The sequence below is a fragment of the Trichosurus vulpecula genome, chromosome 3, assembly GCF_011100635.1.
Source record: "Trichosurus vulpecula isolate mTriVul1 chromosome 3, mTriVul1.pri, whole genome shotgun sequence".
In the NCBI taxonomy this organism is placed as follows: Eukaryota; Metazoa; Chordata; class Mammalia; order Diprotodontia; family Phalangeridae; genus Trichosurus; species Trichosurus vulpecula.
The window spans coordinates 264,321,959-264,335,916 of NC_050575.1; the positions used below are offsets into that span (position 1 = coordinate 264,321,959).

General features: G+C 34.2%; 1 protein-coding gene across 1 annotated transcript in view; it reads left to right on the forward strand.

The window, feature by feature from the left end:
- The window catches only part of PLCB1 (phospholipase C beta 1), a 908,098-nt gene that overhangs the window by 725,903 nt on the left and 168,237 nt on the right, over positions 1 to 13,958 (forward strand). Inside the window, exons 17-20 of the mRNA XM_036749135.1 lie at positions 2,429 to 2,513; positions 5,745 to 5,869; positions 7,844 to 7,998; positions 11,792 to 11,956. Of these exons, the coding sequence (XP_036605030.1) occupies positions 2,429 to 2,513; positions 5,745 to 5,869; positions 7,844 to 7,998; positions 11,792 to 11,956 (530 nt within the window). The remainder of the gene's footprint in view (positions 1 to 2,428; positions 2,514 to 5,744; positions 5,870 to 7,843; positions 7,999 to 11,791; positions 11,957 to 13,958) is intronic.

Consider the following 13,958-nt stretch of genomic DNA (forward strand, 5'->3'; position numbering starts at 1 on the left):
TTCAATATGAAAACTCCTAGAGGAGTTACTTTGTGTGCTTGTGTGTATTTCATTAGCATTTATAGGAGATAAGCTCATTGATCAATTGAAAGATCTTCAAAAGGAAGCTAAATATGCTTTTAATTCTGTCAGAGCCTGGAAACAAATGTAGGTGACAGTTGCCAAATGCCTACAAATATAGCTCTCCTTGTGCTTTTTTATATTGATTTGTCACTTTGAAAAGAACAATGCACTCCAGAATGCTAGACCTGTTTAATTAAAGGTCATTCTTCAGATAATTAATCTTGGAGCCTACATTATTTTGGGGTGGGCACAGAGAAAAGTAATTCTGGCTCCTACAAAAGTAGTAAAAGCTAATTAAATGCTTTGATATTCCATTACTAATAGGTTGATTCGTGACTATCAAACTATTATCTTGTTTCCATTGGCCATGACATGAGCTGTATCTCTTGGTCTTATTCCTCATATCAGTTCTCCTCCTTTCCAGTGTTATCTTTAGTAATGTTGTTCGGAAGCCCGGTAGAGAAACAAAGGTTAAAAGTGTGAATAAATTCAAGCAATTTTTCTAACTTGTGAAAGCCCAACATGTCATATAAATGGCATCAGGCAACCAAATGTCATGGCTCAGTATAGACTACATTTATATTTAACAAAGTGTAATAAATAGACAGTAGTCCTGGGAAAAATATGAGAGAAGACAGGTCCTTCTCTATGTCTCCCATATCTACAGACTGTAAAATGTGTCTTACTTTATAAATTCCCATTTTAAAATTAAACTGATGTACATAGAACTTCAGGAAGCTGCTAGGTGGCTCAGTAGATAGAGTGCTGGACATGGAGTTGGAAAGACCTGAGTTCAAATCCAGACTCAGACATTTACTAGCTGTGTGACCCTGGGCAAGTCACTTAAGTTCTGTTTGCCTTAATCCAACAGAGAAGGAAATGGCAAACCACTCTAGCGTCTTTGCAAAGAACACTCCCATGGATAGTATGGCCTGTGGAGTCATGAAGAGTCAGATACAAATGAATGACTAAACAGCTCATCGGGCTTCATAAGATGAACCATAGTACTTACATTTTTTAAAACATCGTACCTGGAAAAACCTTTTTCAGAGCATGGAGTTAGCTCAGGAAAAAGTAACATTTATGCACAAATTAGAGCTAAGATAATACCTAGGAGCTGATACATGTATGGAGGTGAAGTAGGGAAAGTGACTTGTAAAGGGATTATGGAAAAGAGAGAGGAAATGGAGTAAAAATCTGCCCTACATTTGTTGTTGTTCGTTTGCTTCAGTTGGGTCTGACTCTTTGTGACCCCTGCCCCACATTAGTTAATGATAAATCTGATCATTTTAATCAGGCTATAGCTTTATCTTCCCAGCATCTGAAAGAATATGTTTAATTTTCATTTGATTCAAGGTGTAATTAAGAACATTTGTAAACAGGAGCTATATGATCAAAGCAATTAAAAACAAAGCAAGTATAGAAAGTAGAATGGAAGAAGGGAAAAAAAACAAGGGTAAATTGGAGTGAAAGTGGTAGGTTGGCTCAGTCAACCCTAGTTTAAGGAGGGAGTTCTAAGCAGATTTTTCTATATTAAGATAGAGAGGAGAGAGAGAAAATGATCTAAGAGAGATAACAAAATAAGAAACAACTGGAGCTGACAGACTGGACGAGGGTGTCCAGGAAGAGAAAAGAGGGGGAGATTAGTCCAGTGTTGAGATTTTGGAGAAGCAAAGGGAGAGGAGAACCATCTGTTTGAGAATTACATATAACTTATTAGTTTGTTTGTCAAAGGAAATTCTTTTTGAGGAGGAAAGAAGGAGAAGCAGGTTGAGATGTCTGGATGTTTGTTCCTCTGTTTCCTTTTTTCTCAAAGACCTGAATTGATTAAATGGAGAATCTATTTACAAATAATTTTACCTGTGTGTAAGAAAGGAGGGCATTTTAAGAAATAAACAATTATTAGAGAAAAAATTAGTTCTAACAATTTGTATTTGCATTGGACCTTAAATTAGCCTAACAATAGCCACATATGAACCATTATGTTCAAACCAATGAGTATGAGTACATTGTTCTATAAAGACCACTAGCCTCAAAGTTATGTCAGAGCAACTCTCCCAGCCCCCCACACACACATCATTTGATTAGTAATCTTCACCAACTGTTAAATATTAAAATCTACTTCACTTCCTTAATACTTTTAGATACCTCAAAGGCCTATGACTAAAATATTATTGAAAAGGCTATTATAGCAGACAATACATTTAATTCATTGAAAAACAAACAAATATAAACATCATATGGGGAATAATTTCTCTTAGAGTTACATAATGTTTCCTATCAGTTTTATTTGTGCAGGAAATTTAAATTATACTTTTGACTTATGCTCACTTATAATTTTTCTTTCCTTTTTTCCTCAATTCAGAAAGAAACAAAAGTTTTGAAATGTCTTCTTTTGTGGAAACCAAAGGACTTGAGCAACTAACAAAATCTCCAGTAGAATTTGTAGAGTATCCTTTACCCAAAGTCTTTGACTTGATGCTACAAATGTTGTTCATTTGAAATTTATTTATAAATGAGGGGAAGGATGATAGAAAAAAATCATCTTCTGTGAGTCTTATTTTTAGATTATTTGACCTATAAAAATCTCTATATATTTAGGAATGGCATTCTGGTTGTTACTGACAACAAAATCTTACACTTTCAAAGGAGTTTAAAAACACTCTTTTATTATCATTAACTGGTAAAATTTTGTTCATTTAAAATAACCATTGAATCTTTTTTAAGCATTTTTTTTAAATTTTGAGTTCCATATTCTATCCCTCCTTCTGTCCCTCCCCTCCACCCTCCCTGAGATGGTAAGAATCCAATACAGTTTATACTTGAGCAATCATGTAAAACATTTCCATATACCACAACTTGTTTAGCTAACCCCCAATTGATGGTCATCCCCTCAGCTGCTATGAATATTTTTGTACAAATAGGTAAATAGGTCTTTTTCCATTTTTTATGTCTCAGGGATGTAGATCTAGCAGTAATATTGCTGGATCAAAGGGTATGCACAGTATTATAGATTGTTTTGATAATTACCACTTTATAATACTATTTGAGATCCAGTATAGCTAGATAAGTTCCTTCACATTATTTCCATTGATTCTCTTGATATCCTTCACTGTTTATTCTTCCAGATGAATTTTGTTATTATTTTTGGTAGTTTGATTGATTGACAACCACTGCATCTAAGCAACAATTATTGCGTGACTGACTCAATAAGTTTTTACTGTTAAAATTGTGTATAGGTCATACAAATGGAAGAAGACCCCTCGTGTTGTGAATTCCCTTTGGAAAAAACAATTAAGGCATCTAGTGTCTCCATTAGGTGTCTTTGGTTATTGAGAGAAATCACTGGCCATTAATTTATTGATTATTGGCTAGCCTAATTAATAAATTGATTATTAATTGCCCAGAAAAATGTTAATAACCCTGGGAGAGCTATCTCCTTAAGCAATATCTGTGGCCATCAATTTCCACAAGTCTTCCTCTGATGCCTTCCTGTGGGAGTGTATATGACCCTGAGTTCTGAAAGACTTTGGCAAGAGAGTACATGTTTATCTGTTAATCCATTATGACTGCCTACTAAGTCAGAGATGGACTATAAATCTGGTAGTGTGAAGGTATTCCCATTGATGAGAACCCTGAAATTTTAAAGTACTGAAGTATGTCCATATATCCCAAAAATGAATTAGATTCATCAAAAGGATGCCCCCTAAAATTAATAAATACTTCTCTCCTTTGTTACCTAAGTACTTTCTGTACTGCTCTTCTTTGTTCAGATTTGTAGATCCCCACACATCTATATCTTGCTCATATATAGAGATATCCTATTGCTACTTCTATCAAAACCATTTCTTAGAAACCATTATCACATTCTAGTTATAAATCTTAGCTTACTAAATATCTGATACCTGTAAGATCATAGATAATTGTAGACATTTCACTTGGTTTATAATTTATATACCAGAGACATTAATGTACAGATATCTGGGGCCATAATTATTACTTGCAATAAAGAAAATTGGAAAAGGAATTTAGGTTACCAAAAGTTCTTGTGTAATTCAAGGAAACTATCCCAAGCAGGACAAATTAGGAAAATGAGGCTTCCCATACCATTCTATCTGTCAATAGTGATAGAAGTGGGATAATAATAAATTACTAACAATTAGAGTTATCCAAAACCAGAATGGGCAATATCAGGATGCAAGGGGATCCCAATTACTGCAAGGCTTTCAGCAAATGTCAGATTACCACTAGCCAAATATTCTGTAGATGAAATTCATTCAGGTGTGGGTTTTACAAGATGACCCTGAGGTCCCCTCCAACTCTGAAATTCTGTGATTTTAAGTAATATCAATTTATTTGTCAATAAGTGGGTGGCTTTGTTATACATTATTATACTATATGTTATGCTATTATACTTCAAGTAAAATGAGTTTTTTCAAAACTCACCTTCTAGTTTAATATTTCAACAAACATTCATTACACAAAACAAATATGTGACCTCCTAACCAATTCAGGAAGTCAGTTGGTTCACTGCTTCACTATCCTACAATATAATGTCCCTTATCTTGAACTGCTTTAAGAAATGCCTTTTGGAAAATGATACCATGAGACTGATTAACTTATTTTCCAGATAGGTAAGAAAATGTAGAGTTCTAGATATATAACTAATTAGAATACAAATAAAGCTACAAAATCAAGCTTTTATTTACTAGCTTTCTTATGTTAGGCATTCTCAAATGTGCCATTGTGTTCACAAGTAGAAATTGCACTGATAGAAAAAACATAAGGCAAAACAGAAAGCAGAGAGTTAGCATGTGGCAGTGTATGAGTGGCTCTTCCAAACAGATATTACTGTGAAGTAAGTATAGTTGTAAACAGGAAAATTTAGGTTTGATATAAGGGAAAACTCCCTAACAATTTTAACTTTCCTAAAGTGATTGCCTTTAGAGGTTGCCTCTGACTAAAGGTCTTTAAGCAAAAGCTAAGTGACCCACTTATTAGGTATATTATAAGATAAGCAGTATATTGAACAACGTGGCCTCTGATGTCCCATTCAATTGAGATTCTCCAACTAGTGCTGTGAATCCCTGCATATGATTTGTGTGTTTTCAAAGACTACAATTCTTTCCATTTGTCATTGCCCCATAGGAACACCATTGATTGTATAATTCATGAAATCATGGTTTGTTTGGTTTTTTTCTTTCTTCAAAACTATCCTGAATCCTTCTCTTCCCAGAAACCTTCCTCAGTGAATCTCACATTTTTCTGGCTACTCCAGCTGTTCCATAAAGACATATGCATGACTTAAGTAAAGCTGCTTACTAGTTAGATGGTCAAATTATATCTGTTTCCTGTACTCTTATGTGTTTTAATGTGTACTTGACCCATTTCCCTAACTGTATATTAAATTTGTTTTTCATTTAGGAATTCTCACAGAATTACAGAATACACAGTCAGTATCAATAATTAATTTTGTAGCAAATGTAGTGAAAGGACCAATGGATTTGCAGACAAGGGAAATGGTTTCAAATGATGGCCCCACTGTTTCCTATCTGTATTATCTTTGGGCAAGTCATTTAACCCCTCTTGACCTGGATTTCTGCATTTGTAAAATGGTGGAATTAGACTAAATGATATTTTTATTCTTGATACTATGATCCTACTTAACCATCCTTGCCTAGATATAATAAAATGCAACTTAGCAGGATTTATCCAAAGGGAACACGTGTGGATTCTTCAAATTACATGCCACAAGTCTTCTGGAATGCTGGTTGTCAAATGGTAGCTCTTAACTTCCAAACAGTAGGTAAGTAAAGTCAGAAAAGAGATCTTTTTTTATAATAAACTACTTTATAGGTTAAATAATCTTTTGTGGATTGGCCTGGAAACCCAATCAGCATGGATAATTTTGTTGCTGTGGGGATGGAAATCATTAACCACTTTGCAAATAAATGTTTGAAATATATGGATCTATAAATTGATAGCTCCCTTCAGTCCCCTTGTTAATGGAAAGTAGCTGTAGTGTAGTTAATTAAAAATTGGTGAAAATTTATCTATTCAATCATACATTTCAAATGAACACAGTTTTCTGTAGCAAATATATTCTTATTAGGGAGAGTCAGTAACTAAGTTGAATTTTCATTTTATTAGGCAATATTTGCCTATAATGGATACATAATAAGGCACAAGTATATGTCTACTGAACAGCCTAGCTATATTCACAAAGGTTAATCACCAAGTTGGCAGTATGAGTGATGAATTCTGGGGTCATAGCAACCCATAAAGAACATTTACAATGATTCGGAGAAGTCGTAGTTTTCATTGGTAGAATAAGTAGCATCACTGATTATTTTTCTTAAAAGCAACCTGAAATATTCAAATAGTTTATGCATCATTGGTCTGAATGTATAGCATTCATAGTTTTTTTTTAAATATTAATAATCATCAAAACAACAGTAGCAAGCATTTATATAGTGCTTCAAGCTTTGCAAAAATGCTTTACAAATATTTCATTTTAGTCTCACAACAATATTGAGAGGTAGATACTATTATTATTCTCATTTTATAGTTGAAGAAATTGAGGCAGACAAATTTTTTAAGTAAAAAGGGTCATGCAGCTTGTAAGTGTCTGAGGCTGGATTTGAGCTCAGGTCTTCCAGACTTCAGGTTCAGAGCTCTATCCGCTATGCCACTGAATTACCTAAATATAAAGGTGGTAACATTTTAATAGGTTTCTGAAATAAAGTATTCTGAAAATATACTTCAATTAATATTAATTACTGTTTTGCATTCATTATTTGAGAGTTCATGTGGCATATTAGGGAACATATAGAACTGAGAGCCTGGAAAATCTGGGTTTATAACTTGCCCTTAACATTTACTAGCTGTGTGAACCTATGCAAAAGTCATTTCACTTCTAAGAAGCTTAGCTTCTTCCTCTGTAAGATGAAGTAATGGATAGTGTTTGTGCCTAAGCCTTGGGAACCGAGATGACCTGGATTCAAATCTTCTTCTAGCCCAAACTGGCTAGGTAACTCCAGGCAAATAACAGTCTCTCACTATCCCTAACCAATCGTAAGACTATAAATTTCAGAAGTTGTAGGTCTTTGGTAGATGGAGCTTCTATGCCAGCTATTAAATATACCACTGAAATTATAAGTCTGTGCCTCCCATTCCCTCTGAAAAACATCATCAGTGGTACCTCCAATATTTATATTCATTATATTTAGGACATTCAAATGAAATAATGATGTCAAGTGGTGTGCAGACTTTGTAGGATTCTTTTGCTGTTGACTGTTATTATGTTCATGCTTATATCACAATTAGTTTGAATTCCCAGAATATATATTGAGGTACATAATTCACAGAAACCTGCCCAGGAACATGTTAACCATTGTGAATGACATAGTTTGGGATTGAAAGCTACCTGTGGATTATGTATGAAGAGAATAATCTTCAGGGATAAAGAGTATGTTTGATTGCATTGATAATAGATGATGTGCTGATGAAAAAAAGATAGTCAAAACACATGGATAATGATAAAATAATATTTTAAATAAATTGATGGTAATATGATATGTAAATATAATATATAAAATGCAATGAAAAAATATTTGGAATAAAATAAGTAATAAAGATGGTTCTAAACTACTTCAAATTATATATAAGATTATCATAAGATATAACCAATGTTTATGTTAATGAACATGAAGTCACATTTCATTTCTCTTCTCTGCCACTTGAAACTGATTTATGTTAAATCTGTCTTTTTAATGTTCAGATTTGGCTATGCAATTGAACTTGGGAATGTATGAATACAATGGGAAAAGTGGTTACAGACTAAAGCCAGAATTTATGAGACGACCAGACAAGCATTTTGATCCATTTACTGAAGGCATCGTGGATGGTATAGTAGCCAATACTTTGTCTGTTAAGGTATGTAAATATGGGTTATAAAATCACCTTACAAAAGCATGGCATTTTGGCATGAGCAAGAAACTTATACAATGATAAACTGGTTTCTATCCTACTCTCAACCCACCAAAACAGAGTAAAAAAGTTACATGACCAACATAGGTGCCAGTCTTTCTTATTTATTTGAATATACTACAAATAAATGAATTGTAGAAAGATGTATTTAGGAATCAATGTAGAATACAATAATACTATTGGTATTAGTCTTTTAAATTATTAATATATTCAAGCTTGTGATATAAATGAAGAAAATATTCCCTTTGTAATTTTTATTAAAAACATTGAATAAAAAGTATTCTATCCCTGTATATTTGTATTTGGGGATTCACTAGAGCATCATGGGATTTTAAAGAGAATTATTAATGACTTCAAACAAAACTAGTACTATATAACACTGAAAAAGTAATTTTCCAGTGCTATTTTAATGTTCTTTCTTTTGCCATTATGATGTGACATAGCTAATGTAATAAAACTGTAGGAAATAAATTTTAATATCTAAATTGGGAATACATTTTTAATACAGCCCACTTCACATGATTTTTGCAGGTTCCTGGGTGGTATGATTGGAAATTCCATTCGCATTTTAAAAGTTCAAACTCTTTGCTATCCCACTGTTCTGTTTGAAACAGAAATTTTAAAATAGTTTATTTGTGATGAATGCAAACCTCAGAGCCTTCCAAAGGGTCTAAAGTATTTTGAAGAATTGCATAAGATAGAGCCAAAAGGAAGAAGCTCATCTGGGATTTAACATTTGTGTGCATTACCTCTGCAGAAGAAAATCCACACTAGAGCTCTGAATTCTTTATTCCTATTATAAGCAACATTCCAAACTCTCATTACTATGCTTTAATATGTAGTACTCATTCTATGTGGTAATAAATTTCAAATATTTGTGTTCATGAAATAAAGCAATTTGAATTTATTCTTATATTCACCTTGGTTCTTGACCCACCCATATTCTTACAATGTTTAAACTAGTGTCACTGTTTGTATTTATTCACTGAATAAACAATGACAGGATAGTGAATAATTTTCTAAGGAATTAAGAATAGTCTTCATTTAGTTCACTCTATTTGAATGGTTCATATGTTTTATATTCCCTATATAAGTATAAAATCTCTAGATAGGGGTTAAAATAATTATCACTAAAGAGATTGTTTACAAAGTGAGTTTAAGGATTTCTAGCTCATTAAGCCAAAGGGTTAAAAGAGATACTACACACATGATTAGAGCTCCCACATTATACTCATTCTAGGATGGTGGGGTTTTTTAATTTGTCTGTTTTAGGTATTCTAAAATATTTATTATTTATTTTTAACATTTTTTTTCGAAATTTTGAGTTCCAAATTCTCTCCCTCCTTCCAGCCCCATTCCCACCTAATATGATATCGATTATACATGTGAAATCATGCAAAACATATTTCCACATTGGCCATATTACAACAAAATAAAACAAGAAAAATTTAAAAAGTGAGAAAACATTACTTCAGTTTGCATTCAGTTCATCAGATCTTTCTCTGGAAGTGGATGGCATTTCTCATTATGAGTCCTTTGGAATTGTCTTGGATCAGAGTAGTTAAGTCTTTCACAGTTGATCATCATAACAATATTGCTGTCACTGTGTACAATGATTCCCTAGTTCTGTTCATTTCACTTTGCATCAGTTCACATAGGTCTTCCCACATTTTTCTGAAATCATCCCCTCATTGTTTCTTATAGCACACTAGTGCTCCATCACAATTATGTGCTACAACTTGTTCAGACATTCCCCAGTTGATGGGCATCCCCTCAATTTCCATTTCTTTGCCACCACAAAAAGAGTTGCCACAATATTTTTGCACATATAGGGGTCCATTTCCTTTTTCTTTTATATCCTTAGGAATCAGACCTAGTATTGGTATTGCTAGGTCAAAGGGTATACACAGTTTTATAACTCTTTGGGCCTATTCCCAACTTGTTCCCCAGAATGGTTGGACCACTTCACAACCCCACCAACAGTTCATTAATGTACCTACTTCCCCTCAACCCTTTGAATTTTTTTTATCTAGGGACATTACATTCCTGATTGTTTGATTAAAAGAAAGTCAGAAGAATCACCCAACCCATAATGAAGAAGTCATTATCAAGGTTGCATATCAACTGTTCTTTCATGATTGGCCAGAAAGTTAAGTCACATCCAGACTTAAGTGGTTTGTACTTGTATTTGAGATAGCTTAGGGCTATGTTGTTATGATATATGTTATAGCTAGGATTTCATTCTTAGCTTGCTTCAGGCTGACTCAGGACCGGCAGGTACAAACAAAATGAACAAATAAAACAGTAAAGTCTGGGCTTAAGTGGATCACATGGGTACTGGTCAATAGTTTCTACTGTTGCAGTTTTATTGTCTTATACTTGCTTTTACTTGATAATTTTATTGCAATAGTAAAATATTTTTAAATATGCAACTAAAGGCTGTAAACAAAAATGAGATATAAGACATCATCAAGGTATTGACATTATCGTCATGCCATGACCATTGAGTTCTTAGTCAACTGTTGTTGGTTGCTTTTGTCCCAAGGAATATTCCCTTCTTGCAATGACTCGACATTTCTGAGTGTAACAGATTATATCCAAAAATTCAATGCTAGCAAATATTCATCATAGCAAACGGCCATTGAAAAATATACATGATTTCAAAGGACCAGTAATGAAACATGCTATTCATGACAGAGTAATGATGGATTTAGGGTACAGAATGAGACATACATCCTGTATATACAATAATTGAGGGAATTTGTCTTGACTGAATATGCATAGTTGTTTCTAGGAATTTCTTTTTTTTTAATGGGTCAGAGGTAAGAAAAAGTAAAATATTTCTGTTAATTTTTTTTTAGTAGAGAGGTTCAGAAGGCAGTACTGTAGATGTGAACTGTTACATGAACTTTCAGATGAAGTTACTATATTATTACGTTCATTTAACTTTTACTTTGCTGTAAGAGATCTCTCCAGGAGCAAGGGAAATTTATAAATGTTTGTGATGTATAAACAAAATATATTAATAATTTTTCAAAGACAACTAATGAACCCTAGAAAACACACACATTCACACACAAATACTAACTGTATTCTCTGCATATAACTCTATTCTAAAGATTTACTATTTGGAATTTATTAAGGCCTTGTCCTAAGACATATTATCACATCATAAGAAAGGATTTGAGGATCTAGGGCATGACATATGTGACTTGAGAATTCAAACATGATTATGAAATGTTAACCTCTATAATTTAAGAAAAACTTATGAACAAGCTGACCTTCTTTCTTTAAAAAAATGAGATTATAAGCATAGGAATCGAAGTGCAAAATCAGCAAAATTTATTAGTTCCTTTTTCTCTCTGCTGGGGAACTAACCATTAGTCTTTAAAAAACCTTCCAGTTGTGAGACTGGTGATGCAAATAGGTTTGGGCTGGCACAAGATAATTCAGAGTTGAAGCTTCAAGGGTAATACTAGGTGTCAATTTCCTTTCTTCTCTTGTCAAAGTATTGATACAATTCTTCTATAACTTCCTCTTACACAATTACTTGTTCAGACTTCAAGTCTTGTTCAACATTAATGCTTGTTCCAAAACCTTGTATTGATTTGGTTTCAAGGAAAATCATCATTTCACGGAATTTCTCAGCTTCTGGGCATAATTTTTCAGGATCTAGAGCCTTAGAGGACATCTATATCTTGTCACTAAACAGGCACAACAATTTTTTTTCTTGTTCTAGATCATTTCAGGTCAGTTTCTTTCTGACAAAAAAGTTGGAACTTATGTAGAAATAGATATGTTTGGCTTACCTGTGGACACCAGGAGAAAAGCCTTTAAAACCAAGACGTCTCAAGGAAATGCTGTAAATCCAGTCTGGGAAGAAGAACCCATAGTGTTCAAGAAGGTTGGTTTAGTTTTTGTTTTGTCATGAAAATAGCTCCCTAAGCACTTTAGTGGGAGCTCTTTGGCCTGTTTACGAAACACAATGAAAAGTATTTTTTTTCTTTGTTGTTGGGGGCAGCTGGGTGGCATAGTGAATAGAGTGCTACGTGTGGAGTCAGGAAGACTCACCTTCCTGAGTTCAAAGCTGGACTCAGACCCGTACTAGCTGTGTGATCCTGGGCAAGTCACTTAATCCTGTCTGCCTCAGTTTCCTCATTTGTAAAATGAGCTGGAAAAGGAAACAGCAAACCATGCCAATATCTTTACCAATCACCAAATGGGGTCATGAAGAGTTAGATACATGACTGAAAACAGCTGAACACACAGCTAGTAAGTGTCTGAAGCCCAATTTGAACTCAGGTCTTCCTGACTCCAGGCTCAGTACTCTATGCACTGTGCCACCACCAGCATGATATGCTAATTTTTTATGTTTTGATCATGACAAAAGGAATGAAAATTATGGGAAGAAAGAACTGGTGGAGCCATGGGAATAACTCGGGCTAGTGGGCAAAAAATGGGGAAAATCTTAGTTCGGTTTCTGCTTTTATCAAAGACTAGCTGTGTGACCACGGGCAGCTCTACCAGGCTGTAAATTACAGATGAGTAGCAGATTTGAATGAAGAAAAAAGGAGTTTCCCTGTGCTGATAAATACAACTTCTGAACAAAAATAAAAATAACATCCATAGAAGAGGTTAGCATGGCCCTTTTAAAAGGAGGTTAATTAAAATCAAAACCTTAGAGCCTATTAATTATATTAATAGCTCGCTTTTATATAATGCTTTAGGATTTGAATATATTATCACATCGATCCTCACATCAACCCTATGAGCTAGATGTTACTGTCATCCTAGTTTTATAGATGAGGATACTGAGGATCAGAGGGGAGTTATTTGAATGAGTTCACACAGCTAGCAAGTGAAGCAGTATCTACTTGAAGGTCTTAGGAGCAGCCAATTTGATTGGATTCTGCTTTGACACTTACAGTAGGTCACATGGGAATCAGATTCCTCAATCTGCATCTGTTATTGGTCAAATAAGCCTCAAAAAGGGTCATGTCCACTGAGCCCAATGAGGTCCTGACTTTAATATGCTCATATTGTACAATCAGAGGTTAAATCTGCACAAGGTAAACAAATGAATTTCTTACCTATCTGACCAATTTTCCCATGAGCCCAAAACATCTATAAAAGTTATTGCTTTTGGGAAGAAATCCTCCAACACAGTTCCTTATGAATTTGTTAGGAAACTCTTTCTACCCTGCTAAAACTGATCACTCCAAGGTCATCTATTCAGCTCTGGAAATTGCATCTGGCAAGTTTTTCCATCATTTCTAAGTCTTGTAGATTATTCAATAAGAAGGCAACAACTTCTCCCATCCATTCTCTTCTCTATATTCACATATCCACCACCCTAGTTCAAGCCTACATCACTTTTCACCTGAACTACTGCGATAGCCCTCTAATCAGTCACCCGCTCCTTAAGCATCTCTCCTCTATACTCCGTCCTCCCAGCAGCTGCCAAAATCCTATTCCTAAAATTCAAGCCTTACCATGGCACTACTCTGTTCAGTAAACTCCTTTGGCTCCCTATAAATCTAGGATCAAATCATATGCATATGTGTGTGTGTGTGTGTGGTATATGTATGTGTGCATGTGTGTGGTATGCGTATATGTATATATACATATGCATGTATAAGTATGTATATGTGTATATGCATGTGTACACGTGAATGTGTGTGCATTGTATGGTGTATATGTATAGATATGTATAGGGTATGTATATGTATGTATATGTATGTGTGTATACATATACACATATGTATATAGTACAGAGTGTTCCTAAAGTCTGGACACATAGGCAATTGATGGCAATGTGGAGTTATTGCATCAAGTTCACGTGAATCTTGCAAAGCACATCAACCTTTCCATCACAAATGGAGATATTATTTGTTAATACTCCATTT